The sequence below is a fragment of the Geotrypetes seraphini genome, chromosome 16, assembly GCF_902459505.1.
Source record: "Geotrypetes seraphini chromosome 16, aGeoSer1.1, whole genome shotgun sequence".
Taxonomy (NCBI): domain Eukaryota; kingdom Metazoa; phylum Chordata; class Amphibia; order Gymnophiona; family Dermophiidae; genus Geotrypetes; species Geotrypetes seraphini.
The window spans coordinates 860,399-875,378 of NC_047099.1; the positions used below are offsets into that span (position 1 = coordinate 860,399).

The window sequence follows — 14,980 nt, forward strand, 5'->3', positions numbered from 1 at the left end:
CGATTACCGGGGTTTCAAGAATGACTCGTATAATAACCCATGTTGAAACAACTGCACTGGTTACCTATGCAGCAGGGAGTCCAGTTTAAGATGCTCTCAATCCTACAGCAAATCTTATATCACATTTCCCCAAGGGTACTAAAGGAGATTTTTTGAAATCTATCAACCCTGAAAATAGAATGAAGTTGAATTTGGAGGGTAAGATGTTAGAATTGGGGCAAAACTGCTGTCCGTAGCAGGTGCCAAGCTCTGGAATGTGCTGCCTGGTATCCTGTGATTTTGTGATGGGAGACTGAACTTTAAGAAAATGTTGAAAACTGTCTTCACGTGCCAATGCTATTTGCTGCAGAAGCCTTACCGTCCTGTTTTTATGGAATTTTCTCTTTCCATCTTGTTGGATGAATTTGAAAGGTTTTATTAATGATACTGTGTTTGTTCTGTTGAAACATGTTTTAGTATTTTTAATATGCATGCATGTAATTTTGTAAACCGCATAGTTTTTATGCAGTATATAAAATTTTAAATAAATAAAATATTATCATCATCATTTGCCAAATATTGAAAAGGACCGGCTCGATTGATCCTTGAAGCTCAACACCCATAACAGCCCTAATCTCAGAGCAAATGCCTTTTACCAGTACTCAAGCAATCTCTGAACTCCATCTAGGGCTCAAATTTGAATCTCTCTTATGGCCAGATCTCCTATACAGCAGAAAGCTGTCTTTCCCCCACAACTGTGTTATTCAAGCCTTGTGTGTACTACACATCAGGTTTCCTCTCCTCCTCTGATATAACACACACATTCTTCTCCTTAAATTTCCTTTATTATAATTAATATTAACAAACATGTAGTCTAGTTTCCACGTTCACAATGCAAAAAGGGGGTTATGAGTAACCTGTTTTTCTGCATCCCTCAAAACAAAAGATGTCAATAAAAACATGGTAGGGATGCAAAGACGCTGATCCGTTGAAAGTTAATATTCCAAATTGGCCAGCACAGGAGACCCTTCCCACAGCCCCTGTATGCTCCTCTTTCAGAGAACCATAACCCCAAACCCTTCCCATCTAAAAATCCTGCCAACAATGTCTTGGGGTGAAGGGTAGGGATTTGCCCTCTAAAACACTGAGGCCAACACATTACTACAGAAAGTAAAGGCATGAAATATAAAAATGTACACAATCCCTAAGGGGACAGAAGAGAAGAGGCGACCTCTCCCCAACCAGAAGCAGTGGGGACACAGGCAGGACTGCAGCACTCTTACAGACATGATTTTAAATCATCTGTTCCTCTGCTTCCATCCCTCTACCAAGTAAGAGTGAAACCAGAAACCCTTCCTCCACTAGTGGAATGAGCAGCACAGGAAGCAGGCCAGTGGCATGGAGTGGGACACAGAGAGGAGGTTAACCTAGAAAGGTAAGGCTGTATCAGTGACCAGCACCTCCTGCTGGTGCTGGCGAGACTGGCCATGGCATGGAGCAAGGTCTTCTGGCAGCATCTGGGGAGCCGTGGCATGAAAAAAAATGACCGCCTGTTCCTGCAGAAAAAGAGAAAGTGGGAGTCAGAAAGGAAGGGACAGCTACAGCCAATCAGAAGCCCTACCTGAACAGCCAGTTTTAACTACGAACCATACTATTGACTAGAGAGACAGTAGAAAAACTATTACAAATATTTGTGAGAATCTTTCAATAAATCCTCAGAGTAAAGTGCACAAAATGGGACAGAACCCTATACTTCCTGTTCAGTCATTCATTCCATTTTCACCCTGCACCAGGATTATAAACAAACATTCATAACACAATACACATCACAACAGTTAACCATCATAAAAACCTGCACAAAAAACCCTCTGCAGTCACAGAAATCCCCCTGACGAGTTCATGACAGAACTAGGATGCCTCCCTTTACTATTTACCGTATAAAAAATGAACATTCCATAGTTAACAGCCATACAAACTCCCTCCATTCAGGAAAATCCCCCAAAACCCTTCAAAAAGCACACTCCTCACACCTAGGAAGCAAACCCGCCATAACATATTGGGGCTTACAAAACAACAACCCGACATCCAGCCATATTGAGACAGATCCTTACCAAGCACAGAATAAGGGACCTAAATTAGAGAAAGCAAATCAATGACTCCCCCCAGAATGAGCAGGAAAAACGGTGTCTAAGCCCAGGGAAAGGGGAGAAATAGCAGCTGGAACAGCAAAATCTGGGGGATCCTGAACCCAGGTTATGCCCATTTCCCAAAGAACAGAGTGAAATATCAAAGGCTTCCCAGAAACTAATGAGCAGAAAAAATGGTGTCTAATCCCAGGGAAGAGAAGAAACGATAGCTGGAGCAGTGGTCACTTACAAGAGGATGCATGTAGATGTGGGGGTGTCTATAAGGCACCCCCGCAAGGCTTCAAGCCTCTTTCACCAATCATAGCGCCTGGACTGTCTTGCTGGAGAGCTCTCGGGTCCCTGGATGGCCAGGCGTGTTCCGTCTCCTCCATGGCGCTCATCCTGTCGCCGGTACTCAAGACCACGCTGTGGCCGGAAACGAGATGTTTCTCTCCTCCACTCCTCATCAAAACCTCCAGCCTCACCTGAGAGAGATTGCGAGAACAAATGGTAAATTAGATCAGACATGGTGAGAGAAACCAGAGGAGCGCCACAGAAACAAAAAACATTGAGCACTTCTACAGCAAACCCACCTGCAGTAACTGCAACTATTACACCAGGCCCTAGAACCTCAATACACATAATATGGGGGGGGGGGGAGGGAAGAAGACCAACAGATAGACCCCTACACAGAAATTAAACACTACAGAATAACATAACCAGAAGGCAAATCTAAGCTGTTTACAATAAAAAATTAAATTAAAAATAAAACAAAGCCCAAATTAAATAGGGTAAGAACAGAAAGAAGACAAAACGTAAAAGAAAACAATTGAGAACATGGGGAAAGAGGGAGTCAGGGATTACAAGAAAAATAAAAAGGTTGGGGAAAGGGATGAACAATATGGTAAGGGAGGGAACAAAGCATTTAAATCTGCCAAAGAGAAGCAGTACGCCTTTAATTGTGCCTTGAAGGTAAAAGGCAAAGAATTCCAGAGTAGGAGCCATAACAAAGAATGAAGAATTCCTAGAGAAATCCAGAATAAGTTGTCTAAAGGAGAGAATGACTAGGAGCGTAAGGTTCTTTGAATATTACACCTTGGCCTCACATATTGAACAAAAACAAAACCTGTCAAATATAGACTAAGAAATTACAAAATAGAAATGTGCAGATAAAAACTGAATTAGACATTTTAAGAAGCCAGACTCTGTCTGCAGAACTGTATCCAAGAAAGAGAAGATCAAAGATTTCCCTCCCAAAAAAATGAGCAAGAAATCCTGGGGAAAGAAGAGAAACAGCAAAATCTGAGGATCCTGAACCCAGGTTAGAAGCAGAGACAATCTGAACCAGCAACAAACCTCAGGAATTGTCTGGGATTTGTCTTTTCCCCATTTTATGCATTTGTTTAGGAAGAGACCGTCAAGGCCAAAGAAACAGTCTTGAATCTTGCGCATGCATGAGCGAGGGGGGGGAAAGCACAACAAAACAGAGGGGGGGCCTCACTTTCATCCATGTTCAAATAGTCCTGTCTCTCCTCCTGGTCCCCAGTGCGATGATTGCGCGATCGCTGTACAATGTGTGCTCGATCACGAATGTGGTGACCAATTGACATTTGTTCTAAGCCGCTGCAAGAGTCCCGGACGGTCCTCCGAGTCTCCCGGATCTGATGGGAAAATTGGAGAGAGAGTCAGTGTTCTGGGGCAAGTCCATCCCCAGACATTTCTAGCCCTTTGCAGCCTGTACTTACCCCTCCAGGGGCGGCCCGTGTGTGTGATGTCTCTTGGTAGAGTTTGGGAGCCCCATCCCCAGAATTAGAATAAGAAATGACTGTGGATGAAGAGAATGTTTGGCAGTTGGGAGTGCTTGTCATCTGCTCCTTAGAGAGACAGAGAGAGAGAAAGGGTGTCAGTGTTGGCAAGAAGAGAGGGTCAGGAGATCTCTCAGAGATATTGGGTAGAATATTCTTACCACATTCCCCAACATGTCATTCATCATGCCAAACATATCAACAAAGCCACCTCCCTGTGAGAGACACAAATGGATTATTGATTAAAGCTTCATCTTTTTCTCTCCAAGGATTCCCCAGGAGCCCATAAACTCAATATCTTCATGAGTCTCACCCCCCTCCCCACCCTTGTGACCATCATCTAAGTCCTCCTCTTTTTAGAAGGGACTAAATTCTTGCTCCGGACAGAGCAAAGACACTGAATACTTACCTCCCAGACGTTCTAAGCATTTCAGACACTCACCATTCCCAGTGCTCCATAGGGGGACAGAGGGCCAGCCTGCAAGATTTACAAGAGCACAGGCTATCAATGAAGTCCAGATCCCCAAACTCGCTCACTACCTCCAATGCCAGAATCAACCTTTTACCCACTCAGAAAAGCTCCTCCATCCCACTCATTGAACAATCTTCTCTCTATATTTCATTTGGCCCCTACATCTGGCTACATAGTCAGATATTTCATTGTACTGTAGGAACAGCTTTACAATATCTTGTTTGTTCTAATATGTACTTACTAGGTTTTTCATTGGTGTTTATATATTGATTTTTTTTCCCTCTTACGTGAATGGTTAGGCCTTTCCTATATTTTATGGCGTTCTTTTTTCTATTTTATTTAATTTTACATAAGAATAGCCTTACTGGGTCAGACCAATGGTCCATCTAGCCCTGTATCCTATCTTCATGGGGGCCAGTCCAGGTCACAAGTACCTGGCATAGACCCAAAGAGTAAAAACATTCCAAGCAGTGGCATCCCCCATGTCCGTCTCAATAACAGACTATGGACTTTTCCTCCAGAAACTTGTTCAAACCTAGATACACTAACCAGTGTTACCACATCCTCTGGCTTTATTATTTATTTATTTTTATATTTGGTTTTATTAGAATTTTGCTATATAGATACAAAAAGATTTGTACAACTTAATAAATCAACAGTGTTGGAGATCCAACTCTCTCACCCAACATCCAACCAAGTATAATAACAACCATCCTCCCATAGAGTCAATCCCAACCCCCTCCCCCACCCTATCACCTTATCTATGGGATACTTGGGCTATGCATAAAAAGAAGAGAACACCAAAATCAAATAATATTGAAATATCCCCAAGAGGAGCTGCCCTTCACAATGTATCTCTTTAGTCCATGTAGGGGGCCCAGATTTTATAAGCCACCAGACCCTTACCCCTTTGTGCTGTTAATTTGACATAACACAGATCACCCAGGTGGCACTGGATTTTTCCAACTCGCCACCAGAACCAATCTAGCGGCAGTGAAGATATAAGCCACCAATTTGTGCATGGAGGGAGTATGAGCAGGCAAAGGGACATTCAGTAAACAACAGCCCATCAATAAAGGGAAGTGTGTCTTAGAAATACATACCACTAATTTACCCACCATTTGATAAAAGGATCTTATAACCAGGCATGTCCACCACTTGTGGATAAAATCCCCCGTTTGTCCACAGTTTCTCCAACAAAGAGCACTAACGCCCTTAAACATATAAGCCAAGTGAGTTGGGGTGTAATACTACTGATAATACATTTTAAAAACGTTTTCCACTATTGTATAGGAGACAGACAGATGAAAATATTTTTTTACAGCTTTTGCCAGGCCCTTCCCGCACAACAGACCCCCCCCCCCCCCCAACACCCTCTCTCAGGTCTGCTTATCCCGGGGCGCTTCCCGCAATAATAGGGCTTAAAACCTCAAAATACCACCCCTACAGACACCAGACTGTAAAGCCTGTTCCACAACCTGATTCTCCCAAATTGAAATCCCAAATAGCTTTGTTGTGTAAAAACAAGCATAATTGGGTATAATGATAAGCATCCCGAGTGGCTAACCCATATTCCTCCTGCAAAAAAAAAAAAAAAAATCAAAAGATCAGTCCTCCCCATGATCCCAAAGTTCTCAACTCAGCATGGACCCAAGTCCCACAAAAGGGCTTGTCCCACCAGCCAGAAAACCCAAAGTGGTACATATGGGAGTTTGGAGGAAATATTCTCTCTCCAGAAACATCAATTTGCGCACGGAGTACCAAGTACGCAGGCTTAACTATTTCTCAAGTCAAAAAAGATTTCCTCCTATTAGTTTTAGGTCAAATCATTTTTTATTGATGACAACAAAACAAACTCCAAAACCACGACGCAAGAACACAGAACAGATGTAATAGGCAGTCATCAAGAATTTTCAAGCGTAATGTACCCCCCACCCAGCAGCACCTCCCCAACCACCCCCCACTCCCACCCACAAGAGAAGAGACCCCCTATCAAACGCAGTGAGTAGGAACAGCCAAATAGACAGCAGGTAACAATTCTCACAAACCCAATAACCAGTAGAAAGGAAATACCCCCTAAACGAACCCCAACCCCAAACCTCCAAATATAAAGAAACCAGCTGTATACTCTGATACTCTCCGACAATCAACGATCAAAGACCAAGCTCCCCCCAGACAAGAAAAACCAGCAGCCCCCTTCAATAGGTCCCCCCTTATATCCATCCCCCCTAATCGAACCAAGCAAAACCACAACCGTACATCCCAAGAAGGAAAGAAAAAGAGCCCCCAAGTTAGAATGAGTTCAAAATTAAGCTCTGAGCCCTAGGAGACAAAAACTGAATATAAGCATCCCAAATCTGCAAAAAAATATGCTTATGTTTAAAAGCGAGACAGGCCCTCCTATTTGTTTAAAAAGTATTACCATGTAACTTCAGTGAGTGTCCCCTAGTCTTTGTAAATTTTCTGGGGGAGAAAAAAAATTTTGGATTCATTTGTTATCCATTCTACACCAGTCAAGATTTTGTAGACCTCTATTATATCCCCCTCAAGCTAAAGGCCCTCACCTCTTTAGTCTTTCCTCATATAACAAGGGTTCCGTCCCCTTTATCATTTTGGTGGTCCTTCTTTAAACCTCTTCTAATTCCACTATATCTTTCTAAGAAGTGATGACCAGAATTGCATGTGATACGCAAGATGAGGTTGCATCATGGAGCGATACAGAAGCACTATAGCATTCTCCATCCCTGTCCTAATAATTCCTGGTATCTTGCTTGGCCGCCACTGCATACTGGTCAGAAGATTTCAGCTTATTGTTTACAATGACACCTAGATCTTTTTCTTGGGTGCCGACTCCTAAGGTGGACCCTAGCATCAAGTAACTAAGATTTGGGATTATTCTTCTCAATGTGCATTTGTCCACATTAAATTTCATCTGCCATTTGGATGCCTAGTTTTCTTAATTTTCTAAGGTCTTCTGCAATTTTTCACAATCCACATATGTTTTAACAACTATAAATAGTTTTGTCATCTGCAGATGTAATTACCTCACTTGTTCCATTTCCAGATCATTTATAAATATGTTAAATAGCACTAGTTCCAGTCAGATCCCTATGGCACTCCACTATTCACCCTCTTCCATTGTGATAAATGACCATTTAACCCTACCCTCTGTTTTCTATCCATTAACCAATTCATAACCCACAAGAAAACATTGCCTCCTATCCCATGTTTGTTTTAGTTTATTTTCTCAGGAGTCTCTCATGAGGAACTTTGTCAAAAGCTTTCTGAAAATCTACATACACTACATCAACTGACTGACCTTTATCCACGTTTATTCACGCTTTCAAAGAAGTCAAGCAAATTGGTGAGCCAAGACTTCCCTTGGCTGAATCCATTCCATTAAATCATGTTTGTCTATATGCTCACCAATTTTATTTGTATAATTAGTTTTGTAAACTGCTTTAGTAAATTTATATTGAATGCAAATGTAAAATGTATTATGTTGACATCACAGCATATCCATGTTATTTGAGCTGTTTGGTGAAGAATTCTGTGTTAGGCAAAGATCACTGATGGAGAATTAATGTCGCAGCCCTTGATAAAGCTGGAGGTGAAATAGGGCCACTGTTGAGCTTTTTTGTGAATGTGAGAGGAAAAAATATAGCTGGACTTTGGGTTTGTTTGTAAGCTGTAAATGATATGAAATTGTGCCTAAAGACACATTTTTGCAATGTTTTTGAAAACTGTAATAAAGTGGAATACTTAAAGTGGAGGGTTTTTTTTGTTGGAGTAAGACATCTGAGGTCTATTTGACTTGGATATGATTGCTAATTTGCTTAGCCTGTTTTCTTGGCTCTACAAACAATACTATGCCTTCTGGTGTGTGGCTTTTCTACAGGGATCTTGAATGTTTCTATTTCGGACACAGTTTCTTGTTGGTCCTATTTCTAGGCTTCAATTTACCATCTTCAATTTTATTCCATGTCTATATTTGGTCGTTTTACCATTGTTATGCTGTTAATGAAATTGTAAGATTCACGTTAAAGTAACTGCCGTACACCATCCTGGATGAATCCTTCAAACAAGTGGTAAATAAAGCTCAATAAATAGATGGGGAGAGGGGAGTAAAGGGTAATTCTGTTAATGAGACGAGTATACCGGTTATACGATATACGGTATATAGATGTACATATTGTGTACAGGGATCATAATTGCATTGTCTGTACAAGTCGGATTTTCCTTAACAACACTTTTTGAAGTGATACTTAGACAGGCATCCTTTACTTTGTGATGCATCTTCTGGCCATTATGGAAAACGCTTATGCATGCTTGTTGACTATGTAATTATCTTCTAGATAGTGGTTTCCAAGGGGGAGGGACCTTAATGTCATGAGGTACTTAAGCTGTGTAAGATTGTTTCTCTGGTTTTGTACTGTCCTCAAGGAAAATCAATAAAATCATTTAAACATAAAACTCAATAAATAAATGCAAATGAACTACCATAGAGCTCATCCATTCCTCATTCCTTCCACCCTCCCCGGCATTATACCTGCATCCTTCGATTGGGCACTGGAGGCCGGACTGTAGAAAGACCACCATCTGTCAGGCTAAGGAAGGGACTGAAGCCAAAGCCTCCAGAAAGCATCCGGCTCAGCTGCTGCCTATGCAGGGCAAAGGGATCCCTGAAGGGGAAGAAGAGGGGACAGATGCACCAGAATTAAAAATGTCATCTTCCTTCCTACTACTCCTAAGCATTTGTAAAGCGCTACAAGGCACTCACTGTACACTAGTCATTAGCAATGCCAGTTGATTATAACTCACATAACAAACAATGGAGGCTCCTCAGGATCGCCATCTCTCATGAATCGGAACATTCTGCTCTGGGTATAAGGTATGCTGGAAGAGAGAGGGGGTGGTTTAACACACAAATTGCTTAAGGGAAAGGGGAACAGTAGTGTGTAATAACCATAAATACATAGGAACAGCCGGGGGGGGGAGAGAGGGGGTAGGAGGGGTAATAACCAGACATAGAGAAATTGCAAAGGGGAAAAGAAAGGTGTAATAACCAAAAATATAGAGAGGGGGAGGGAAAAAAGCAGTGGTAATAACCAGAAAAAGGGGAACAGCAGAGTGTAATAACCATAAATACATAGGAACAGCCGGGGGGGGGGGGGGGAAGAGAGGGGGTAGGAGGGGTAATAACCAGACATAGAGAAATTGCAAAGGGGAAAAGAAAGGTGTAATAACCAAAAATATATATATCGAGAGGGGGTGGAATAACACACAAATTGCTAAAGGGAACAGCAGAGTGTAATAACCATAAATACATAAGAACAGCCGGGGGGGGGGGAGAGAGGGGGTAGGAGGGGTAATAACCAGACATAGAGAAATTGCAAAGGGGAAAAGAAAGGTGTAATAACCAAAAATATAGAGAGGGGGAGGGAAAAAGCAGTGGTAATAACCAGAAAAAGGGGAACAGCAGAGTGTAATAACCATAAATACATAGGAACAGCCGGGGGGGGGGGTGGGGGAAAGAGGGGGTAGGAGGGGTAATAACCAGACATAGAGAAATTGCAAAGGGGAAAAGAAAGGTGTAATAACCAAAAATATAGAGAGGGGGAGGGAAAAAGCAGTGGTAATAACCAGAAAAAGGGGAACAGCAGAGTGTAATAACCATAAATACATAGGAACAGCCGGGGGGGGTGGGGGAAAGAGGGGGTAGGAGGGGTAATAACCAGACATAGAGAAATTGCAAAGGGGAAAAGAAAGGTGTAATAACCAAAAATATAGAGAGGGGGAGGGAAAAAGCAGTGGTAATAACCAGAAAAAGGGGAACAGCAGAGTGTAATAACCATAAATACATAGGAACAGCCGGGGGGGGGGGGGGGAAAGAGGGGGTAGGAGGGGTAATAACCAGACATAGAGAAATTGCAAATGGGAAAAGAAAGGTGTAATAACCAAAAATATAGAGAGGGGGAGGGAAAAAGCAGTGGTAATAACCAGAAAAAGGGGAACAGCAGAGTGTAATAACCATAAATACATAGGAACAGCCGGGGGGGGTGGGGGAAAGAGGGGGTAGGAGGGGTAATAACCAGACATAGAGAAATTGCAAATGGGAAAAGAAAGGTGTAATAACCAAAAATATAGAGAGGGGGAGGGAAAAAGCAGTGGTAATAACCAGAAAAAGGGGAACAGCAGAGTGTAATAACCATAAATACATAGGAACAGCCGGGGGGGGGGGGGGGAAAGAGGGGGTAGGAGGGGTAATAACCAGACATAGAGAAATTGCAAAGGGGAAAAGAAAGGTGTAATAACCAAAAATATAGAGAGGGGGAGGGAAAAAGCAGTGGTAATAACCAGAAAAAGGGGAACAGCAGAGTGTAATAACCATAAATACATAGGAACAGCCGGGGGGGGGGGGGGGAAAGAGGGGGTAGGAGGGGTAATAACCAGACATAGAGAAATTGCAAATGGGAAAAGAAAGGTGTAATAACCAAAAATATAGAGAGGGGGAGGGAAAAAGCAGTGGTAATAACCAGAAAAAGGGGAACAGCAGAGTGTAATAACCATAAATACATAGGAACAGCCGGGGGGGGGTGGGGGAAAGAGGGGGTAGGAGGGGTAATAACCAGACATAGAGAAAGTGCAAAGGGGAAAAGAAAGGTGTAATAACCAAAAATATAGAGGAGAGGGGGAGGGAAAAAGCAGTGGTAATAACCAGAAAAAGGTGAACAGCAGAGTGTAATAACCATAAATACATAGGAACAGCCGGGGGGGGGGGGGGGAAAGAGGGGGTAGGAGGGGTAATAACCAGACATAGAGAAATTGCAAATGGGAAAAGAAAGGTGTAATAACCAAAAATATAGAGAGGGGGAGGGAAAAAGCAGTGGTAATAACCAGAAAAAGGGGAACAGCAGAGTGTAATAACCATAAACGGAGGGGGCTGCAAGGGCAATAACCAGAGAATCAGGAGCTGCTGGGGGAGGAGAGGGGGGAGGAGGGGCAATAACCAGAGAAAGGGGAACAGCAGAGTGTAAGAAGCAAAGGGAGAGAAGGGGCAAAAGCCAGAAATGTAAAGGGGCAGCCGGGGGCGGAAGTGGCGGGGGTTGAGCTCTCTTTGCACGACCGTCACCTGCGCAGTTCTCCCAACCGCCACCGCTCCTGGTGCCGGTTCTGGGCAGCTTCGCTTCAGCCTCAAAAGCAAAAGCAGCCGAAGCGGAAGGAGAGCGAAAGACAACAGGCCGGAGCGGAAGTGACGTCGGAGCGCCGCGCCGGGAAGCTGCGCCCCAGCGTCGTGCCCGGGCCGGCGGGCGCGCAGGCGCAGAGGCGGCGCTCGAGCTCCTGGGCTGCAAATGGCGGCTGCTGCGGTTCATCTGCGGGATCGGCCGGACATTTATTAATCCCCAGGTTGCACTGACCCCCGAAAGGACAAAAACCAACATGTGGACATAACACTAGCCATTACTGGGACCGTCCGAAGGTCCATCAAGCCCAGTATCCTATTTCCAACAGTGGCCAACCCAGGTCCCAAGTACCAGACAGAAACCCAAAGAGCTGAGATTGTGATGTCATAATGCCAACCTCAGCTGTGATGTCACAGTAGTTCGATTGTCCTAGATGTGGCTCACATAAGAACATGAGAGTTGCTATACTGGGACACACTAAAGGTCCATCAAGCCCAGTATCCTATTTCCAACAGTGGCCAACCCAGGTCCCAAGTACCAGACAGAAACCCAAAGAGTAGCAACATTCCAGAGCTGAGATTGTGATGTCATAATGCCAACCTCAGCTGTGATGTCACAGTGGTTCGATTGTCCTAGATGTGGCTCACATAAGAACATGAGAGTTGCTATACTGGGACAGACTGAAGGTCCATCAAGCCCAGTATCCTCTTTCCAACAGTGGCCAACCCAGGTCCCAAGTACCAGACAGAAACCCAAAGAGTAGCAACATTCCAGAGCTGAGATTGTGATGTCATAATGCCAACCTCAGCTGTGATGTCACAATGGTTCGATTGTCCTAGATGTGGCTCACATAAGAACATGAGAGTTGCTATACTGGGACAGACTGAAGGTCCATCAAGCCCAGTATCCTATTTCCAACAGTGGCCAACCCAGGTCCCAAGTACCAGACAGAAACCCAAAGAGTAGCAACATTCCAGAGCTGAGATTGTGATGTCATAATGCCAACCTCAGCTGTGATGTCACAATGGTTCGATTGTCCTAGATGTGGCTCACATAAGAACATGAGAGTTGCTATACTGGGACACACTAAAGGTCCATCAAGCCCAGTATCCTATTTCCAACAGTGGCCAACCCAGGTCCCAAGTACCAGACAGAAACCCAAAGAGTAGCAACATTCCAGAGCTGAGATTGTGATGTCATAATGCCAACCTCAGCTGTGATGTCACAATGGTTCGATTGTCCTAGATGTGGCTCACATAAGAACATGAGAGTTGCTATACTGGGACACACTAAAGGTCCATCAAGCCCAGTATCCTATTTCCAACAGTGGCCAACCCAGGTCCCAAGTACCAGACAGAAACCCAAAGAGTAGCAACATTCCAGAGCTGAGATTGTGATGTCACAATGGTTCAATTGTCCTAGATGTGGCTCACATAAGAACATGAGAGTTGCTATACTGGGACACACTAAAGGACCATCAAGCCCAGTATCCTATTTCCAACAGTGGCCAACCCAGGTCCCAAGTACCAGACACAAACCCAAAGAGTAGCAACATTCCAGAGCTGAGATTGTGATGTCACAATGGTTCGATTGTCCTACATGTGGCTCACATAAGAACATGAGAGTTGCTATACTGGGACACACTAAAGGTCCATCAAGCCCAGTATCCTATTTCCAACAGTGGCCAACCCAGGTCCCAAGTACCAGACAGAAACCCAAAGAGTAGCAACATTCCAGAGCTGAGATTGTGATGTCATGCCAACCTCAGCTGTGATGTCACAATGGTTCAATTGTCCTAGATGTGGCTCACATAAGAACATGAGAGTTGCTATACTGGGACACACTAAAGGTCCATCAAGCCCAGTATCCTATTTCCAACAGTGGCCAACCCAGGTCCCAAGTACCAGACACAAACCCAAAGAGTAGCAACATTCCAGAGCTGAAATTGTGATGTCATAATGCCAACCTCAGCTGTGATGTTACAATGGTTCGATTGTCCTAGATGTGGCTCACATAAGAACATGAGAGTTGCTATACTGGGACACACTAAAGGTCCATCAAGCCCAGTATCCTATTTCCAACAGTGGCCAACCCAGGTCCCAAGTACCAGACAGAAACCCAAAGAGTAGCAACATTCCAGAGCTGAGATTGTGATGTCATAATGCCAACCTCAGCTGTGATGTCACGATGGTTCGATTGTCCTAGATGTGGCTCACATAAGAACATGAGAGTTGCTATACTGGGACACACTAAAGGTCCATCAAGCCCATAGAAACATAGAAGATGACGGCAGAAAAGGGCTATAGCCCATCAAGTCTGCCCACCCTACTGACCCATCCTCTTAAGTCTATACCTAGCGACCGATATTCCAGTTCGACCCTCGTAGGGATCCCACATATTCTTAAAGTCCAGCACGCTGCTGGCCTCGATCACCTGCGCTGGAAGCTCATTCCAACGGTCAACCACTCTTTCTGTGAAGAAATACTTCCTGATGTCGCTATGAAATTTCCCGCCTCTGAGTTTGAGCGGATGCCCTCTAGTGGCAGAGGGTCCCCTGAGAAAGAAGATATCTTCCACCTCGATACGTCCCGTGATGTATTTAAATGTCTCAATCATGTCTCCCCTCTCCCTACGTTCTTCTAAAGTGTAGAGCTGTAGTTTGTTTAGTCTCTCCTCGTACGAGAGACCCTTTAGCCCCGAGATCCTCCTGGTGGCCATCCGTTGAACCGATTCGATTCTAAGCACAACTTTACGGTAATGTGGCCTCCAGAATTGTACACAGTATTCCAGATGAGGTCTCACCATGGTTCTGTACAATGGCATTATGGTTCGATTGTCCTAGATATGGCTCACATAAGAACATGAGAGTTGCTATACTGGGACACACTAAAGGTCCATCAAGCCCAGTATCCTATTTCCAACAGTGGTCAACCCAGGTCCCAAGTACCTAGCTAGATCCCAAGTAGCAAAACAGATTTGATGCTGCTTATCCTAGGAATAAGTAGTGGATATCTCCCAATCCATCTCAATAATAGGCTATGGACTTTGGAAATTAGCCAAATCTTTTTTTAAACCCTGCTAAGCTAACTGGTTTCACTACATTCTCTGGCAATGAATTCCAGAGTATTTGTAGAAGGAACCTCATAAGCACATTTTTTACTGAAACTACATGTACTGGTCTTGCTGTATACATCTAACAGGAGATACTAATTGTTCAATCTGATACAGAGTGTCCTTGATGACTGTTAAAATTAGATGATTTCTTGCTTGAATTAACTGCTGTATATTTGTATATTACTTATGATCATTGTACATTTCTTATCATTATTGTCATTTGTTACAACCAATAGCTTCCCTGTAATCTTCTGGAAATGACCAGAATCTCTTCCTTTTTTGGAATCTGCCTAGAACCGC

The 14,980-nt window shown here is 43.7% G+C and overlaps 1 protein-coding gene across 1 annotated transcript; it reads right to left on the reverse strand.

Moving 5' to 3' along the window:
- Positions 1-811: 811 nt before the first annotated feature.
- MLF2 (myeloid leukemia factor 2) lies at positions 812-11,667 on the reverse strand. The gene is made up of 9 exons (XM_033925537.1): positions 11,515-11,667; positions 9,204-9,278; positions 8,932-9,064; positions 4,353-4,388; positions 4,072-4,125; positions 3,851-3,979; positions 3,607-3,766; positions 2,356-2,590; positions 812-1,535 (listed from the first exon to the last, which is right to left on the reverse strand). Exons 2-8 carry the CDS (start codon positions 9,254-9,256, stop codon positions 2,418-2,420), a joined length of 738 nt encoding a protein of 245 aa, XP_033781428.1. The 5' UTR covers positions 9,257-9,278; positions 11,515-11,667; the 3' UTR covers positions 812-1,535; positions 2,356-2,417.
- Between the last annotated feature and the right edge of the window lie 3,313 nt (positions 11,668-14,980).

Coding starts and splice junctions, on each gene's coding strand:
- MLF2 (XM_033925537.1), bottom strand. CDS start 9,256: ATGTTCCGATTCATGAGAGATGGCGATCCTGAGGAGCCTCCATTGTTT. Junction 4,389..8,931: donor TGCCCAATCGAAGGATGCAG/GTATAATGCCGG, acceptor TAAATCTTGCAG/GCTGGCCCTCTGTCCCCCTA. Junction 3,980..4,071: donor ATGACATGTTGGGGAATGTG/GTAAGAATATTC, acceptor TGTCTCTCTAAG/GAGCAGATGACAAGCACTCC.